Genomic DNA, 12,258 nt, shown 5'->3' with positions numbered 1-12,258 from the left:
TCCCTCACTCAAACACTCAAACAGTTTTTTCTCATGTTTAAATGGCACTTTTTGTGCTCCAGCTTCATCCCATCAGCCCTTGTCCTGTTGCTGGATACCATAGAAAAAAGGGATGCCCCAAGCTCCTGGTCCTCAGGCTCCAGACAACACCCTCATCCCCAACACCCATCCCTGGGGGACAGGGCTGGGCAGGAGCCCCTTCCCTGCCTCGTCCCCCTCCCTGACTTCTCCTCCTTGCTGAGCTGGTTAGAGCAGCACAAAGGGGAAAAACAATGAGGAGCGGCTGCTGGGTCTGGCCACATCCGTCAGTGGGTGCATGTGATGCTGCACAGCACCGGCACCTGGCACACATCCAGCCCCACGGCAGCCCCCAAGGCACACAGGCACCCTGGGGCTCAGCTGGGCAAGGGAGGGTCCCTGCAGTGGGGTTCAGGGGGTGCAGGAGCATGTGGGCAGCACCCAGCCCCTCACCCCGTGCAATGGGCTGGGACAGGATGGAGGGTTGGGATGTCCTGGCACAGCATCGCCCATCCCTCTGGTACCCACAGCACCAGGACCAGCAAAGTGCCAGGTCCATTGGGGTGCCCAATGGGGTCCCCAGCACCAAGTGGGGTGTCCAGGGCTCCCAGTCCCTTCACCCCCCAGCCTGTCCCTGCACCTTGGGGTGGCTCCTTTCTGCGTCCCGCCCCGTGCCCCCTCCCAGGAAGCCGCCTGCTGAGGAGGCTGTGGGCAGGAAGGAAGTCACCCAGGGGATTTTTTGACTCTGTCCTTCACTCACAGCCTCTGAGCAGCAGCCTACGCAGCCCAGGAACCCCGACCCACTGGCACAGCCCTGCCCAGGACCCGCTGCCCCGGGCCGGAGCACACGGGTGCCAGCGAGGCCACTGGCACAGCAGCAAGTACCAGGGTGGCACAGGGTGGGGGTTGTGGGGTCTGGCCAGCCCAGCCTGGCAGCGATGCAGGGTATGGGCCTACAGCCCTGGGCCAGCTGGTGAGGGGAGCAGAGGTGGGATGGGCTGGGGAAGGTGGGATTATGCAGTGAAATGGTTCAGTGCCTCAGTCTCCCCTTTATCCTCCCGTCCCCACCCCTGGAGATGCTGCAGGGTCTTACCCCAGGGAGGATGCAGAGGGAAATGCATGAGGAAGGGCACATGTGGAGCCCCACATCAGAGGGGTCACAGTGCCACCCACACCCCAGTGCTGAGCCCTCTTGTCCCCATCCCTGCAGCACCAGCCATGGCCCCGCTGGGCGAGGACACGCCGCTGATCGGGCCACGCTCCTGCAGCCTCTCATCCACCGAGGCTGGGACCCTCCAGGTGTACCTGTACCACCAGGCAGCCACCTCACACAACCCCCCTGGCACCGACTCTGCCCTCCTCACCTTCACCTTCGGCGAGTACACGGCTGAGGAGCTCTGTGTGCGCGCTGCCAGAGCCTGTGGTGAGTGAGCATCAGCCCCTGGCACCGCTGGGCTTGGGTACCAAATGTGGGTACCAGCTGTGGGCTTGGGGCTTTGGATACTGGCTGTGCCCTCAGGGTACCAGCCATGGGCTTGGGGTACTGGCCATGGGCTTGGGGTACCAGCTATGCCCTCAGGGTACCAGCCATGGGCTTGGGGTACTGACCATGGGCTTGGGGTACCAGCTGTGGGCTAAAGGTACCAGTTGTGGGTTTGAAGTACCAGCTGTGGGCTCAGATTACTGGCCATGGGCTTGGGGTACCATCTGTGGGCTCAGGTTACCAGCCATGGGTGTGAGGTACTGGCAGTGGGCTTGGGGTACCAGCTATGGGCTCAGGGTACCAGCTGTGGGCTCAGGGTACCAGCTGTGGGCTCAGGGTACCAGTTGGCTTCAGGCAGCAGCTGTGGGCACAGGGTACTGGCCATGGGTTTGGTGTACCAGCTGTGGCTTGGGTTACCAGCTGTGGACTTGGGATCCAAGCCATGGGCTCAGGGTACCAGCTGTGGGTTTGGGGTGCTGGTCTCACCCTTGGGGTACTGGCCATGGGCTCAAGGTACCAATGTGGACTCGGGGTGCTGGCCATGGGCTCAAGGTACTGGCCACAGGCTCAGGCCACTGGCCATGGGCTCGGGGTACTGGCCATGCCCATCCTTGGTGGGGATCATGGCCCTGTGCTGTCCCCAGGAGTGCTGCCTGTCTGCCACCCTCTCTTTGCCCTGGCCACCGAGGACCTCAGCTGCTGGTTCCCTCCCAACCACCTCTTCACCGTGGATGACTCCTGCAGCCAGGTCGTGGTGTACAGGATCAGGTACAGCCCAGCCCCAGCCCGGCTCCCTGGGGAGTCTCTGAGGGCTGATAGAGGTTGTGCTCTATGGGGGACACAGCACTGAGCCCTCCCTGCTCTCCCCATCAGGTTCTTCTTCCCCAACTGGTGTGGCCTGGGACAGTCTCACCGCTTCCAGCTGCTGAATGACCGTGCCAGCCCTGTCCTGGACTACCCTGTCATCGATTACCTTTTTGCCCAGGTGAGCTTTGCCAGGCTGCTGTCCCTGTCCCCAACAGCTGGGGATGCAGCTGGGGTCCTTTGGGGCTTCTTAGGTGTGTGGTACACACACCACCCCTCACCACCCTGGGGTTCTACTGTTCTATGCTGCCCTCCCCTGGGCACAATGCCTGTGGCTCCTGCTGCCTCATTTGGCTGAAGCTGCTTGTGGGCATCCCATTCCAGGCATGGGGTACTCCAGGGTGCTGACACGAAGGTCACTGTGTGTCCCCACGAGTGGGACGTGCCCCAAGCTCCACTGCCTCCAGACAAAAGGAGAAACCAGAGCCCACAGTTGTCACTGGAGCATGGAGCTGGGGCCACCTCACCACCCCACAGCTTCCCCAGTGGGATGGGGGAGTCAGCAGATGCCACTTTAGAAGCCCCTATTAGCCTGAGAGGTGGATGTTCCCTGCCACAGCCTCATGCACGGACCAGGGGTGGTCCTGCAAGAGATGTCCCCAATGCCTGCAGTGGGTGCAGAGCCCCTCCCCAACCCCATCCAACCCCTTGTCCCTCCTCAGTCCCGCAGCGATTTCATCGGGGGCCGCGTGGCTCTGGCGCTGAGCCTCCCCACGCAGGAGGAATGTCTGAGCCTGGCTGTGCTCGACATGCTGCGCATCGCCAAGGAGAAGCACCAGAGCCCCGACGAGGTCTTCAACCACATCAGGTGAGCCGAGAACCGAGATACCTGACCCGACACTTAACGGGGACTTGCCCAGCATCCCTGGGAACAGCTCAGCGCTCAGCTCTTACCTCCCCTCGCCATCTCCTGGGCAGTTACAAGTCCTGCATCCCGGAGGCGCTGCGGTGCCAGATCCAGCAGCACAATTTCCTCACCCGCAAGCGCATCCGACGCCACTTCAGCAAATCCCTGCGGAAGATCGGGGGCTGTCAGACGGACGAACGTTTCCTGAAGCTCAAATACTTGCTGGACCTGGAGCGGTTGCAGCGGCAATGGGCCGAGGAGAGTTTCCACGTGCGATTGTCGGGCTCAGCCGCTTCCATCACCATCCACGTCGGCGGCGAGAGCGGGGTGTCCTGGAGCTGTGACGGCTCGGAGGTGGGGGTGGGCGGCTGTCCCGCGGTGGGAGGGGGATGTCGGAGGGGGATTGGAGTAGAAACCGTCCTCAGTCGTGTCCCGGCCCCGCCCCGCAGAGCCGCCAGCACTTCTGCGACTTCCCCGACATCGCGGACATCAGCATCAAACAGGCGGCTCGAGAGGCTGGCGCCGTGGAGAACCGCCTCGTCACCCTCACCAAGACCGACAACAGGGTGCTGGTGAGCTCAGGACCATCCCGGTATCGGGGAGGGAGGGAGGGGGGTGGGTGTAGAGCTGAGCCCTTACAACCCGGCCCCAGGAGGTGGAGTTCCCCACGCTGCGGGATGCTCGCTCCTTCGTGGCTCTGGTCGATGGCTACTACCGGCTGACCGTGGATGCCCACCACTACTTCTGCAAGGAGGTGGCCCCTCCACGGCTTCTGGAGGATGTGGAGAACCAGTGCCACGGGCCCATCAGGTGGGTGCTGGGACCCCCTCCCTCCAGCATCACCCCCAACCCATGGGATGACGGGAGAGGCGATGGCTGGGGTGGGAGCCACGGGAACTGGGAGCAACGGGCCCCATCCTGCCCCGCCTGGCAGGGGATGCTCAGGCCACCCGAGTGGGCAATGGCGGTCCCTGGGGTGCCCTCTTGGCTGTGCCCAACCCACTCTGCCCTTTGCAGCTCTGAGTTTGCAGTGAACAAGCTGAAGGCAGCGGGGAGCCGCCCGGGGCTGTACCTGCTGCGCCGCAGCCCCCAGGACTTCGACAGTTACCTGCTGACTGTCTGCGCTGAGGTGGGACTGGCACTGCCTGGGCACTAGCACTGGCACTGCCTGGGCACTGGCACCACGCAGGCTCCTGGTGCTGCCAGTTACACCAGGAGTGGGGATGGAAACACCAGGCTGAGACCTGGCACTTGCTGGGATGGTGCCACCTGGGATGGGCACAGTCCTGGGGGTGCTGTGGGCACCCAGAGAGCAGGAAAGGGCTCAGGGGGGTTTGGGGAGGCTGAAGGGGGGAGGGACCTCACGCCACTAAGCCCCACTCTCACCCCACAGACTCAGTCCGGGCGGGATTACAAGCGCTGCCTGATCCGCAGGGATGAGGACGGACACTTCTGGCTCTCGGGGGTGTCGCGGCGGTTCTGCAGCCTGCGGGAGCTGCTGGGCACCTATGGGCACTGCGGGCTGCAGGCAGAGGGTGCCCGCATGCGCCTGGCTGCCTGCTGCCCGCCCCTGCCCAAAGGTGCCGCTGCCCACGCCGTGCTGGGGGGCGGGACAGAGCACGGGGGAGGGTCACAGAGCAGGTTGTGTCATCGTAGAGCGGGCTGTGGGATCACAGAGTTGTTTGGGTTGCAAAGTCCCTGAAGCTGCTGCAGTCGCAGCCCTCCCCTCACCCTGCCCAGCCCAGCACTGACCCACAGCCCTCAGCACCTCAGCTCCAGGGCTTTGGGATCCCTCCAGGGCTGGGCACTCCCCCAGCTCCCTGGGCAGCCTGGCACAGGGGCTCACATCCCTCTCAGGGAAACGGTTCTGCCTCAGCTCCAATCTCATCCTCCCTTAGGGCAGCTCCAGCCCCTTTCCTCTTGTCCTGCCCATTAGAGGAGGCTACAGGGCATCACAGAGGGAGCTGTGACTTCATGGTCCTCATGACCACTTTCCCTCCCACTCCCAGAGAAGTCCAACCTGCTGATTGTACGGAGTGGCTGCCCCCAGCCCCCCAGCTCCCCCCACGCCCCCCGCCGCAGCCTCAACCAGATGATGTTCCACAAGATTGACCCCCAGAGCCTCACACAGGTACAGGGGCAGGGGTGGGGAAGCAGGGCAATGGGATGGGGCATGTGGGCAGGGACCCTGCCAGCATCTCCCCTTCTTGCAACAGGGTGAGAGCCTGGGCCAGGGCTCCTTCACTCAAATCTACAAGGGCATCAAGAGGGACCAGGAGGAGGATGGGCACTACCAGACCGAGGTGGTGCTGAAGGTGCTGGATGGCAGCCACCGCAACTGCTCCGAGGTGAGACGAGGGCAGCCCCCTGAACCCAGCACTGTGGGGAGTCCCCAGAGCCTCCCCCTGAGCCCACCTTTTCCCCTCTCCCTAGTCCTTCCTGGAGGCAGCCAGCATCATGAGCCAGCTCTCCCACAAGCACCTGGTCCTGCTGCACGGTGTCAGCCTTGGGAAGGACAGTGAGTGCCCGTCCCCTTTGCTGGGCACCGCGATGCCACAGCCACGTTGCCAGGAGGGCATGTGCTGGACCTGCTGTGCCATCCCTCACTCCCCCTGGCAGGTATCATGGTGCAGGAGTATGTCAGGTATGGGCCCCTGGACCTCTACCTGAAGAAGAACCAAGGTGAGGGCAAGGTGACAACAAGCTGGAAGCTACAGGTGGCCAAGCAGCTGGCATATGCCCTCAACTACCTGGTGAGCCCACTGCTGGCACTGCACTGAGCCTCAGCATCCCACCAGCCATGCATCCTGCAGCTCCAGTGCAGCCATGTCCTGCAGCTCCCATGCATCCATGTCCTATGGCTCCTGTGTACCTGCATCCCCCAGCACCCATGCATCTGTCCCACAGCCCCCATGCATCCTTATCCCATGCCCCCCATGCATCCTTGTCTTACTGTTTCCATACATCTCTTTCCCTCAGCTCCCACCTATCCACATCCCACAGCCCCCAGACATCCCTGTCTCACCTCTCCCATGCAGCACATCCCCAAAGCTGCCCTGCATTCCTGTCAGTTTGCCCTGGCTGGCACCATCTCAGCCCTATTAATGGGGCTGCCCCATGGGCTGGGGCTGTGCTGATGGTTCTGGTCCCTCTCCCTTTCCCAGGAGGACAAGAAAATCACCCATGGCAACGTCTCAGCTAAGAAGGTACTGCTGACCAGGGAGGGGGACATGGCCCGTGGCAGCCCTCCCTTCATCAAGCTCAATGACCCTGGAGTCAGTGTCACCATCCTGGGCAAGGACAGTGAGTGCAGGGGCTGCTGCTGCATGCTGGGGGGTGTCAGGGCCCCCTCAGCAGGTGCTGAGCAGGGCCATCCCCCCCCTCCCCAGTGCTGGTGGATCGCATTCCCTGGGTGGCCCCCGAGTGCCTCAGGGACCCCAAGAGCCTGGCACTGCCAGCTGACAAGTGGAGCTTCGGGGTGACCCTCTGGGAGATCTTCAGTGGTGGCAACATGCCCGTGAGCCTGCTGGAACCCCAGAAGGTGCTGCTGCCCTGGCCTGCTGCACCTCAACCCTCCTGCCTCATCCCACTGCATCCCAACCCTCCTGCCCTGGCCCACTGCATCCCAACCCTCCCACCTCATTCCTCCTGCCTCATCCCACTGCACCCCAACCCTCCTGCTCCCCAATGCCTCATCCCACTGCACCCCAATCCCCCTGCTCCATCCTTCTGCACTCTGACTCTCCTGCTCCAACCCTCCTGCCTCGTCCTGCTGCACCTTGACCCTCCTGCCCTGTCTCACTGCACCTGAGCTCTGCTCACTCACCCTCTGCCTGGAGAAGACCACTCTGGGATTTCTCTGCTGTCCAGAGGCTCTGGTGACTCAGGTCACACTGACAAAAAGGGGCATGGCTGGGAGGGAGGTGGGCACCCATGGCACCCCAAGACAGAGTCTCCAAGGGCTCCAGACCCCCCCTGAGCCTTGGTGTGTGCTGGAGGCGGCTGCTGGGACCTGCAGGGACCAGCAATAGCCACCCCCTTCCCTCAGCCTCACATCCCACAGCCTTTGTGTGATGCTCAGGGTGAAGTGAGTTGCACAGCCTAGTGAGGAGAGTATGGGGAGGCTGCAGCCAGCCCCAGCACCCTCTCCCAACCCCTGCAGAAGCTGGATTTCTACAAGAGCAGCCTCCAGCTCCCTGCACCGAAGTGGACGGAGCTGGCCACGCTCATGGCGCAGTGCATGGACTATCGGCCCTGGCACCGGCCCAGCTTCCGCGCCCTCATCCGGGACCTCAACAGCCTCATCACCTCTGGTCAGCCCTGGGACAGTGTAGGGGGAGATGTGCTCTGCCTCCCACCCCCAACAGCATCCTCACCCCCCTCCCCTTCCCCCCAGATTACGAGCTGCTCTCGGACCTGTCGCCGGCTGATGTGATGCTGCGGGACAGCTTCTGGGGCTACGAGCCCCTCACCCTGTGCCAGGACCCCACACACTTTGAGGAGAGGCACCTCAAGTACATCTCACTGCTGGGCAAGGTGAGGGGGGGTGGTGAGGGGCAGCCCCCAAACTTCAGTGCATGACTTTCTGGCAATTCCTCCCCCTTAACTCACCTTTGAGGCACAACACATCCCTGGCTCCTTCGAGGTGGCTTTGCCCTGAGCTGAGAACCACTTGGTTTGTGCTTTGTGTGTGGGGTCAGAGGGGGCACAAGGTGCTGAGGGTATGAGGGGAGACTCTGAGACTCATCCTCAAGACACCTCAGCATCCCCCATCATCATCCAGGGCAACTTTGGGAGCGTGGAACTGTGTCGCTACGACCCGCTGGGCGACAGCACGGGCGAGCTGGTGGCAGTGAAGAAGCTGCAGCAGGATTCAGCCAAGGAGCTGCAGGATTTCGAGAGGGAGATTCAAATCCTGCACTCACTGCAGCATGATTTCATTGTCCAGTACAGGGGAGTGTGCTACAGCCGGGGTGAGCACGGCCTGGGGCAGGGAGTGAGCAGGGAGAGGTCAGGGAGTCACCTGGGCTCTCTGCAGTGATGGTGGAACATGTGTGTGAGGAGGAAAGGCTGCAGGAGCTGGGGCTGGAGAAGTGAAGGCTGAGGGGGGATCACATTAACCTAAAGGGTTGGTGTCAGAAGGATGGGGCCATAGTTTGCTGTGTGGTTGCCAGGACAAGGGGTAACAGGCACAAGCTGGAACACAAACAGTTCCCCTTAAACACAAGGAGCAAGTCCTTTGGTGCTGAGGGGAGGGAGCCCTGGCCCAGGCTGACCAGGGAGCGTGTGGAGGCTCCTTCTCAGGAGGTTCCCAACCCCACCTGGACACGTTCCTGTGCCCCTGAGCCAGGGGAACCTGCTTTAGCAGGGGCTGGGGCTGGATGAGCTCTGCAGGGCCCTTCCCACCCCCACCATCCTGGGCTGGCTGTGTGCACAGGGCGCCGTGGGCTGAGGCTGGTGATGGAATACTTGCCCAATGGTTGCCTGCGGGACTACCTGCAGAAGAACCAACCCCGCCTGGACCACAGGAACCTGCTGCTCTACGCCTGGCAGATCTGCAAGGTGAGACCATGAGGATGGGCAGCAAGGAGAACCCCACTCTCTCAGCTTGGGGTGGACAGAGGGAGGGCCAAACCTGTGCCACAGCTCACGCAGCAGGTCCTGCTGCAGCTGGGATGAGCCCTGGGGATGCTGCCTGGTCCTGAGCCTGCTGAGTGGCTGCAATCCCATGCAGGGTATGGAGTACCTGGGAGCACAGCGCTGTGTGCACCGGGACCTGGCCAGCAGGAACATCCTGGTAGAGAGTGAGAGCCATGTCAAGATTGGGGACTTCGGGCTGGCCAAGCTGCTGCCACAGGACAAGGATTATTACGTGGTGCGGGAGCCTGGCCAGAGCCCCATCTTCTGGTGAGGGTGGCATGAAGGGATGGGACGTGGGGCTGCTGTCCCACCTGGATCTGATGCTCAGCACCCTCCCACTGGCAGGTATGCACCTGAATCCCTGGCAGACAATGTCTTCTCCCGGGCATCTGATATCTGGAGCTTTGGGGTTCTCCTCTATGAGCTCTTCACCTACAGCAACAAGACCAAGAGCCCCTCGGAGGTGAGAACCTCCCCTAGGGTTAAGAGTCCCACCATCCCCTCCCCAGACCCATTCATTACCTTTGGGGTGAGCCCCCTGTGCCTGTGGTGACCCCATCCCCGTGCCCACAGGAGTTCCTGCGCATGATGGGCACCGAGAAGGCGGCTCAGATCATCTGCCACTTGCTGGAGCTCCTGAAGGACAATCGGCGCCTGCCGGTGCCATCCGGCTGCCCCGTGGAGGTCTGAGCCCTGCCTGGGCTGCTGGGGGTCCCCAGGGGGTGGCAATGGGGGGGTGGGGTCTTGAGGTCTCCATTGACCTGACAGCCCTATCCCTTGTCCCCAGGTCTACACGTTGATGTTGAGCTGCTGGGCTTTCACCCCTGGTGCCAGACCCACCTTCGGGGAGCTGGCCCCCAAGATCGAGGCGCTGCGGGACAGCCGGAGCAAAGCCCGGGGGTAGATCAGCCCCCCATCCCTCCCCCAGAGCTGGGACCATGAGCAGCCCCCTCCCTCCCCAGTGCCAGGGGGCTGCAGACACACACATGGCTGCAGCAATGCTTCAGTGTGCTGCAACTGCTCCAGGGGCAGCGGTGGGTGGGGGGATGCAGCACCCCCACTGCCCCCTGTGCCATGTGATGCCACTCTGCCCCCCCTTCTTGCAGCAGAGACCCCCTCCCCCATGCAATACATATCTCCTTTCTGCCTCTCACTGCCCCACCATGGTGGCATTTGGCTGTCTTCTTGGAAAGCTTGGTAAATTCAGCAGGAGGGGCGAGGTGAGAGGGGACATGAGGGGAGGTGGGACACGAGGGGAGGGGGGACACAAGGGGGTCTGGTGGCTGTGGAGCTGCTGGGGGAGGTGAAGGTGCCCACAGGACATTCCTGCACAGGGCTCCAGGCTTAGTACTCACCACAGGCTTTGCCAGGGATGGCTCCAGCAGGTACCCCTGGACAAGGTGATGAGGGTGCCAGGGAGCTCGTGTGCCCCTACAGCCACTGCACTGGCTGGCACCCAGCACCCCATGGTACCCAGAGGCTGGGGCAGGAGGTGGCTGTGGCCATGGCCAGGTCCTGATGGGCTCTGCTTGTCACTGGCTGCTTAAAACCCCTCCCGTGGCCCTGACCGTGGCATGTGCCCCTGGCACAGCCCAGCACCATCTGTCCCCAGGGCCAAGCATCCCCCTGGGATTGGATTGGACCCCTCTGGGTCAGAGTCACCTTTTTTTCCACCCCCCAAGCCCATGTTTTTCCCTCAGAGCCCTCTCCTCCCTGCACCTCCATCCTCCAGGAAGGCTCCAGACCCCACGTTGTTATTAACAGCACAGGTTAATTTATTCTCCCACTGAGCCTAAGGGCTCCTCTGGCCATAGAAGTGCAGATTTGGGCTAAAACCAGGCAGAACTGTGCCAGGAGCAGAGATGGACACTTGATGGCACTCAGCACTCCCTCAGCCTCACAGCTTGGCCTCTTGGCAGGACCATAGTAGAGGAGGGGGGGTCAGCCCCAGGGACCCTGATGGTACAGAGGCACTGAGCAGCAGCAAGTTCCAGGGATCAGCCCTTTGTTTTGTGCACTCTAGAAGACACTCTTGCTCTTGCCACAGAACAGCTGGGGCTCATGGATGGCCTCCCACATCACCACCATCTCGTAGGGCAGGAAGCGATGCACCAGCAGCAGCTCCCGGTAGTAACAGGGATCAAAGGAGTCAGTGCTGGCCAACACACCCAAGCCTGTGGTCTGGATGCCAGCGTGGGAAGCAGGGGCCAGCCCTGCTTTCTCCAAACACATACCTATGTAGACATCATCGATGGGGAAGAGCCTGAGATCCTCTGAGACCCGGGCGATGACGCGGGCGGTGAAGCCGGACAAGAGCATGCCGCCGCCGCCGCAGTACGGCGGGTACCGCTCCTCGGCCAGCAGCTCCTTGGGCACAAAGTACTTGCTGTTCCTCTGGCGAACAGGCTTGTTGTCAACAAAGAGATAGCCCACCATGAGATGCTGCTGCTGCTCCTGAGCTCCTGGTGTAGCCCTCACGAAGTGGATGATGTTGTCCGTGTTGACAAACACATCGTCGTCGCCGTTGAAGATGAAGCGGGCGCCGGGGCAGTGCTGCTCCAGCCAGGTGTGGAACAGGACTTGCTTCAGGGTCAGGTTAAAGAAAGTGTCCTTGAAGTTCCACTGCAGCACATCCCTGTGCTCTCGTTGCTCCAGCTGCAGCAGCTGGTTGAGCTTCTTGGCTTCCTGGGCTCTGGGGTCCACCCCTATAAGAAAGACCCGGCGGACGGCGGCTCCTTCGACGCTCGTCTCCTGCCCCCAGGTCCTGCGGATCGCCTCCCGCCGCTCGTAGTTGGCTGGTGATGACTTAATGGCCAAGAGGAGGATGACATTTGGGGACCCCTCAGGACCCCCACACTTGTCAGGGACGTTGAGCAGTGCAGGGAAGGAGCGGCAGTGCTGGTAGCGCAGGAAGTCCTGCACGTGGCCGGGCAGCTTGTCAAAGTCAGTGATGTTGTGTACGGAGGCGTTGGCCACACACGGGGCAGGGGTGGGCTGAGCTCGGGTTGGGGGGAGGCTGGGGGTTGCCCAGGGCTGGGTGGTGATGTCACGCTGAGGGATCAAGCTGATGTGCAGATGGTCGTTGTGGTAGAGCAGATAGCAGAGCCCCAGGAGCCCCATAGCAACCAGAGCCCACAGCTCCAGCCTGTAGCATCGCAGGGACTGGCTCTGCAAGAGATGGTGGAATCCCTGAATGCTGGGGTGGGAAGGGCCCTCCCAGTCCCTGCTAAAGCAGGTTCCCCTCACTCAGGGGGCACAGTTCTGAGAGCCTGCTGAGCACTCAGATATCTCTAAGTTGGTTACACCCCACTTGCTTTCCACCTCACAGAATCACACAATGATGGGGGCTGGAAGGGCCCTGCAGAGCTCATTCAGCCCCAGCCCCTGCTCAAGCAGCTTCCCCTGG

At 62.2% G+C, this 12,258-nt stretch overlaps 2 protein-coding genes across 6 annotated transcripts; one reads left to right on the top strand and one right to left on the bottom strand.

Moving 5' to 3' along the window:
* Positions 1-749: 749 nt before the first annotated feature.
* On the top strand, positions 750-9,962 carry JAK3 (Janus kinase 3). Of its 5 annotated transcripts, XM_062014849.1 has the most exons (24): positions 750-899; positions 1,229-1,441; positions 2,146-2,269; positions 2,375-2,486; positions 3,028-3,173; positions 3,284-3,566; positions 3,638-3,784; positions 3,865-4,022; positions 4,230-4,341; positions 4,606-4,792; positions 5,222-5,343; positions 5,429-5,560; positions 5,646-5,730; positions 5,832-5,965; positions 6,377-6,515; positions 6,602-6,753; positions 7,375-7,525; positions 7,609-7,748; positions 7,996-8,185; positions 8,650-8,774; positions 8,947-9,119; positions 9,198-9,315; positions 9,426-9,536; positions 9,621-9,962. In XM_062014849.1, exons 2-24 carry the CDS (start codon positions 1,237-1,239, stop codon positions 9,792-9,794), a joined length of 3,420 nt encoding a protein of 1,139 aa, XP_061870833.1. In that variant the 5' UTR covers positions 750-899; positions 1,229-1,236; the 3' UTR covers positions 9,795-9,962. The 5 variants fall into 5 exon arrangements, with proteins under 5 accessions (XP_061870833.1, XP_061870832.1, XP_061870830.1 ...); XM_062014848.1 differs by lacking the exon at positions 750-899 and having other exon boundaries at positions 1,056-1,441; positions 3,662-3,784; positions 9,640-9,962; XM_062014846.1 differs by lacking the exon at positions 750-899 and having other exon boundaries at positions 1,056-1,441; positions 3,662-3,784.
* Positions 9,963-10,871: 909 nt separating this feature from the next.
* Positions 10,872-11,972, bottom strand: B3GNT3 (UDP-GlcNAc:betaGal beta-1,3-N-acetylglucosaminyltransferase 3). The gene has a single exon (XM_062014785.1). The coding sequence runs from the start codon at positions 11,970-11,972 to the stop codon at positions 10,872-10,874; it is 1,101 nt and encodes a 366-aa protein (XP_061870769.1).
* Between the last annotated feature and the right edge of the window lie 286 nt (positions 11,973-12,258).

Source organism: Colius striatus, chromosome 25, assembly GCF_028858725.1.
Source record: "Colius striatus isolate bColStr4 chromosome 25, bColStr4.1.hap1, whole genome shotgun sequence".
NCBI lineage: Eukaryota > Metazoa > Chordata > Aves > Coliiformes > Coliidae > Colius > Colius striatus.
The sequence above is the reverse complement of the archived record's forward strand: the minus strand, read 5'-3'. Positions and strand labels throughout refer to the sequence as shown.

Bases quoted from the DNA above. Each gene is read 5' to 3' on its own strand.
- JAK3 (XM_062014845.1), top strand. From the start codon at position 1,138: ATGAGGAAGGGCACATGTGGAGCCCCACATCAGAGGGGTCACAGTGCC. The intron at 1,442-2,145 runs GTGAGTGAGCAT...TGCTGTCCCCAG, and splicing joins GCGCGCTGCCAGAGCCTGTG to GAGTGCTGCCTGTCTGCCAC. The intron at 9,316-9,425 runs GTGAGAACCTCC...CCGTGCCCACAG, and splicing joins AGACCAAGAGCCCCTCGGAG to GAGTTCCTGCGCATGATGGG.
- B3GNT3 (XM_062014785.1), bottom strand. From the start codon at position 11,972: ATGGGGCTCCTGGGGCTCTGCTATCTGCTCTACCACAACGACCATCTG.